Raw genomic sequence first — 6,028 nt, 5'->3', positions numbered from 1 at the left:
TTTAATATTAAATATTATTAAAATACTGCACCACAATTCCATAAAATGTGTCTGTATCACTTAGATTATAATTATTTTTGTTCTGTTAAAACAAATGTTCTATGACTAAAAAATACACTTAATCCCAGAACCATATTCACCCAGTGATTAGATACTAATCTGTGACCTAAACTGCAGAATTACAGCTTTGTGTGTCTGTCTTTTATAGGGCCCACTTGGCATAACTGGTTCTCCAGGTTTTCCAGGTGCTCCAGGTGTAAAGGTAAAAAATAAAATTAAAATATCTTTTCAATATGTCTAAGTCCATAGAATAAAAGTGTGTCCTCGACTACACAGGCTTCAGACTGACATGTATACAGGTCATTAAGAGTTGCTGTGAAATCAATCTTAGTCAAGACCTTGCGACAGGAGACAGAAATCAGAGGCCAAATGAAGCATCTGCAATTTACCACAGTTAGGTTACTGTCTTTGCTTTCACTTTTGCTTGAGCTAAGGGGTTGTCGTGCTTGGAACCACGCAGCCGCTCGCTCACTCCCCCCCTTTTCCTTCCTCCCCCCGCTCGCGGGGGGAGGGGGAGGAGAACCGAAGGAATGTAACTCCCACGAGTTGAGATAACAGCTCTCCAGTAACTAAGGTATAATACAAACCACTACTGCTACCAATAATAATGATAAGAGGAATAACAAGGGAAAAGGACACAACCGCTCACTACCCGCCGACCGATACCCAGCCCGACCCGAGCAGCGATCTGGGCCTTCCGGGTAACTCCCCCCAGTTTATATACTGGGCATGACGTGCTGTGGTATGGAATAGCCCTTTGGCCAGTTTGGGTCAGGTGTCCTGCCTCTGCTTCCTCCTGGCTTCCCCTCCTCTCTGGCAAAGCATGAGACTGAGAAAGTCCTTGGTCAGAGTAAACATTACTGAGCAACAACTAAAAACATCGGTGTTATCAGCATTGTTCCCAGACTGAAAGTCAAAAACACAGCACTGCACCAGCTACTAAGAAGGAGAAAAAATGACTGCTGTAGCTGAACCCAGGACAGGGGTGATTATAAAATGACTGTCATGCGGTGCCTCAGGATCTTGTCCAGCACATTCAAAGAATAACAAGATGCGTTATTACAAGTTAAGTTGCAAGGACTAGTCTAAGACGGTATTCAAGCAGTACCTTATAGTGCTGAAACTTCCATTTTCAGCTGAGAACACTTTTTGAGATAACCTAGGCTGGTAAGACAAATGCCTGAACCATACCTGAGATGTACTGCAGCTCATCATGATAGAGCACATGATGATTACCACCTCTTATGGCTCATACAGCTTTCTTCCACTTCTTATACTTGTCCTCCACCCAGGTGCTCCTTTTTGTTCCTTTACACTCCTAAAACATGATAGGAGAAAATTATGCAAGAAGAAACTCTCAATTAGTTTTCAGCAGGTGTTTTGTGTTCTGAAGCTGGCAACATTCACAAAAGGTTTTTTTGGCAACAAGTCTCAGTAACAGGATTAACATAATGTATACAATTAAATCGTAGACCTTTTAGTGCATATAATAAATGTTTTGGTGTGACTAAGTACTAGTTAATACCTAAATAAATGTTTAGAGAAGCTGCCATATGATGAACCAATGAAAACTTTGGAAAGGAGGAGCTGTCTTCAAGTTTGATCATCAGATGACGTAAAATTGGAAGAGCTGTGTTGAACTCGTAAAAGCTAAGCAGACTATACAATGAACGTGTGGATTTCAGTTATGGAGACATGATATTAGCAGCCACCAGTTCCAAAAAGCAAATCTGCTGTATAAAGAGGTTTCAAAGGAGGTGCCAGGAGGAATTTTTTTATTTGAGCATCCAGTCCAATCTTACAGGGATTTTATATAGTGCTGCAACAGTCAGTCAATCTGTACTGTGCAAAAAAGCCCCAAACAGATGTGTTACGATTTCCAAATCTTAAGCTTTAGCTGTTACTGAAGCTACAAAAAAGTTGCCAAATTACAGATACATACTGGTATTTTAGAGACAGATGTCTATCTAAAACATTTTATCTGATTTGGGTCACTGGTGTTATAGTGCTGCTTCTCTGTAGAAAGTTTTCTTGTATATTTTGAGGAAAAAATCTGTTTGTACTTTTAAAGTTTACATTCACATAAAAGAAGTAGAAGCAGAACTAGGAAAGCAAAAATATATTTTAAGGATAATGAACTATTTCAAATTCTGTATTGTTTTTTTATAAAATCAGTATTCCTCCTTAGTTACTTCATAGTGCTACTTTGTAGAGCAAAATAATCTCCAGCTGTTTTCTCATATGAAATCTTAGGGTGAAGCAGGTCCAACAGGACCTCGTGGTCCTGAAGGTCCTCAAGGACAAAGAGGTGAAACAGGTCCACAGGGCCCAGCTGGATCACAAGGTCTTCCTGTAAGTATATTAAATTGAGTTCCTCAGTGCTCAGCTTGCACATGTTGCACAAGGAATTTTAATACCCAACTTGATAGACATTGATTTGTACTCACATTACTTTTTTCTCAGGAATGAAAAGGTCTCATTCATTTGTTTTGTGCTTATTTTATTGAAAATAACTTTTCATTAATTAATTAAAGCAACTTGGAAAACTGAAAGTTACACAGCTTGATACAGTCTCAATCCTAGAAGTACTTTAAAGCTTAAACTTAAACATAAGATCTTAAAGATTCAGAATCGTATTAACTTGCATGTGTTACCCCTATTGGCATTTGCACAAGTAGATCATATGTGTTACTGTATTTATTTAATTTATTGTCTTGTAAGACCAGACTTTATTGGTCTTCTAAAGTGGATAAAATAATTATCATCATCTGCTTGTTATCAATATCCTTCTCAGTAGAATTAATTTTAATAATTGGTATGTTATCTCTAGGGTACCGAAGGGACAGATGGTTCCCCAGGTGCTAAGGGCCCTACTGTAAGTAATCCTATCACTTGCTGAAGAAATCATGTAAGTGAATTCACTTTATTTCCTTATTTTTATTATGTTTCCTTACTGTACTTGCTTTTCTTTCTATCTGTAGGGATCTCCAGGGACTGGAGGCCCCCCTGGTTTATCAGGTCCACCTGGTTCCCCAGGACCACAAGGCAGTACCGGCCCACCGGGTATTCGAGGCCAGCCGGTAATGATGTCTTTGTCAAAATTGTCAGGTCTTGCAAATGTGTCAGTCTGTGAAACTAAAACAGTGAGCTGTATCCTGGGCTGTAAGCAAAAGGAGAGTGGCCAGCAGGTTGAAGGAGGTGGTTCTCCCCATCTACTCGGCTCTCCTGAGACACAACCCCATGTACTGTGTCCACCTCTGGGGTCCCCAGCACAAGTGGGACATGGACCTGTGGGGGTGAGTCCAGAGGAGGGCCATGAAGATGAACAGAGGGCTGGAGCACCTCTCCTATGAAGACAGACTGAGAGAGTTGGGCTTGTTCAGCCTGGTGAAGAGAAGGCTTTGGGGAGACCTATAGCAGACCTAAAGGGGGCCTGCAAGATATCTGGAGAGGGACTTTTTACAAGGGCGTGTAGGGACAGGACAAGGGGAATGGCTTTAAACTGACAGAGGACAGATTTAGGTTAGATAGAAGGAAGAAATTCTTTACTGTGAAGGTGGTGAGACACCAGAACAGGGTGCCCAGAGAAGCTGTGACTGCTCCATCCCTGGCAGTGTTCAAGGCCAGGCTGGATGGGGCTTTAAGCAACCTGGTCTAGTGGAAGGTCTCCCTGCCCATGGCAGGGGGTTGGAACTAGATGATCTTTAATTTCCCTTCCAGCTCAATCCCAAACCATTCTGTGATTCTACAATTAACAGTGGGGTTCCTTTAAATAAGTTAATAGCATGCTAGAGAGTATGCCAAGATTGGATCTTGTGAATCTTCTGTGTGTCCAAAATACTGGGATTGCTTTCTTAAAGGTCTAATTAAAAAAGAGTGTCTGTATAGCCTTGGACAAACAGTAACTGTTGTCTCCTGGAATTGTCAAATTTAAGTTTGTCTTGATAACATCTAAATAAATAAGCATGCTAAGGGGAAAGACAAACTGTCACAAGCACCTATTATATTGCCTATAACTAGTTACTAAACTAGGAACCGTTTTTCTGTTTCACAGCATAATACAAAATGGTCAAATGATTTATGCAGAGTTTTAACCTCATGGGTGTTATTTGTGTGTTTTCAGGGAGACCCAGGTGTCCCAGGTTTCAAGGGAGAAGCAGGACCCAAAGGTGAACCTGTAAGTCTCCATTTTGTAACATGAAAAGAAATCACAAAGGCTTGTATGAGTATTTTGGATAGATTCTTAAATTTTTCATGACACTTTTGATGCTCGTAATCATGAGAGTAATTATTGTGGAACAAACCAGAGTGAACCTGGCTAGACAGTACTAACAATGAATGGTGAAGCAGGTCTTTTGATGTTATAAATCACCTACTCAATATAGGCCTTACAAGACTCAAGGACAGAAAAAACAATTAAGTGCATTTACTGGGGTTTCTGCAGCACTCAGAATGACTGTATTCCAATTTCCCAATCTCATAGGAAATGGATCCATGTGATCCTGGACATTTAAGAGCACACAGGTCTGCGTGCTAATCATAATAAAAGGGTCCTTTTTATTTTACACTTAATACACTTATGCAGGTATGTATATATTAATTATATTTTGTTCATACCTTAAAATAATATAAATATTTATACATTTATGGTATGAAGAGCTGTGTAGCACACAGCTAATATTTGTGGAAGATTATTTGAGAGCATGGCTAATTTCATGCTGTAACCATGTGAATTTTGGAAAAAAAGTAATTCTGCAGCGTTGGAGTCAGTTTGACTTGTCAACCAATCTTCAGTTTTTCTTTCTCACTAGTTAAATGATCATGTAATAACTGACAGAAACATACAGACGAAATAATGGTTTCCTTTCCACTGACTGTCTTCTGTTAGAATTTCTACTAGAGTCTCACTGAATTTTGACTCCCTTGCAGCTTGCCCAGTTGATAACAATAAATACAAATTATCATCTGACCAAATAGGTGATTATGAGAAGCACTATACAGCTGAACTGCAGAATTACAGTTTGTTCACAGTGCTGTTATTTAGTTAGATTATAAGCATTGTATAAGAGACAAACTAATGCTGAAAAGATGTACCTTTTAAGTAGTTCAAAACCTATTTTTTTTTCCTCTTTTATTTGGAAAAATGTTTCTGATGTTTAGAAGACACTTTGTTTCAATATACCTGAGAAGTGGTGAGCTAACGGTAATTTTGTCTTTTTTAAACATTTTACTTTCATTAGGGCCCACAAGGTCCTCAGGGTCCCATTGGCCCTATAGGTGAAGAAGGGAAAAGAGGTCCTCGAGGTGATCCAGGGTCAGTAGGTCCACCAGGTCCTGTTGGAGAGAGGGTAAGCAATCCAAAGGAATAATATGTCTTGAGAAAGGCAACGCTAAACTGAAAAACCTGCTGAGGTAACCATGAGTTTTCTTACAGGTTTGTTCTGGGTATAGTCAAACTTTATTTTCCTAACAGTAGTTTTATATCATTATCTTTTTTCTTTTTTGTTTTTTGGTGGTTTTTTTCCTTAAACTGGATGTTTTCATTTCTGGGTTCAGTGCACAGGATAGTATGGTAGGAGAAATAATGGAGATACAACAGTCAAATCTCAGATTTCTTGCTTAACCCTGTACAAATGGCCATCTTGCTTTCAATGAGGCTGTTCACATAGAAGGAACTGTGCAGCATGCACAAATGAAACACTGATATTTTTACCATTCTGAGTGGTAGTAAGTTCAAAGTATTGAAGTAAGGAATTTGTAAGGAAATAAACTGAAGCCCCAACCTCTAAATCTAGTACTTTATTTTCAGTAAGATATGTAAAAATTAAGATAATCACCCCATATCTGTGGCTTTTCCTAGGGTGCTCCTGGTAACCGTGGTTTTCCAGGTTCTGATGGCTTGCCTGGACCAAAGGTAATGAAATTAAAGTGTGCATCTTTTACTGGGTCATTTGGTACCTTTTCATAC

General features: G+C 39.3%; 1 protein-coding gene across 1 annotated transcript in view; it reads left to right on the top strand.

Moving 5' to 3' along the window:
- Positions 1 to 208: 208 nt before the first annotated feature.
- The window catches only part of COL5A2 (collagen, type V, alpha 2), a gene marked incomplete at its 5' end in the record, with an annotated part of 29,000 nt that continues 23,180 nt past the window's right edge, over positions 209 to 6,028 (top strand). Inside the window, 7 exons of the mRNA XM_010012432.1 lie at positions 209 to 262; positions 2,314 to 2,412; positions 2,891 to 2,935; positions 3,042 to 3,140; positions 4,184 to 4,237; positions 5,301 to 5,408; positions 5,921 to 5,974. Of these exons, the coding sequence (XP_010010734.1) occupies positions 209 to 262; positions 2,314 to 2,412; positions 2,891 to 2,935; positions 3,042 to 3,140; positions 4,184 to 4,237; positions 5,301 to 5,408; positions 5,921 to 5,974 (513 nt within the window). The remainder of the gene's footprint in view (positions 263 to 2,313; positions 2,413 to 2,890; positions 2,936 to 3,041; positions 3,141 to 4,183; positions 4,238 to 5,300; positions 5,409 to 5,920; positions 5,975 to 6,028) is intronic.

The sequence above is a fragment of the Nestor notabilis genome, unplaced genomic scaffold (genome assembly GCF_000696875.1).
Source record: "Nestor notabilis isolate BGI_N333 unplaced genomic scaffold, ASM69687v1 scaffold31523, whole genome shotgun sequence".
Lineage (NCBI taxonomy): Eukaryota > Metazoa > Chordata > Aves > Psittaciformes > Psittacidae > Nestor > Nestor notabilis.
The sequence above is the reverse complement of the archived record's forward strand: the minus strand, read 5'-3'. Positions and strand labels throughout refer to the sequence as shown.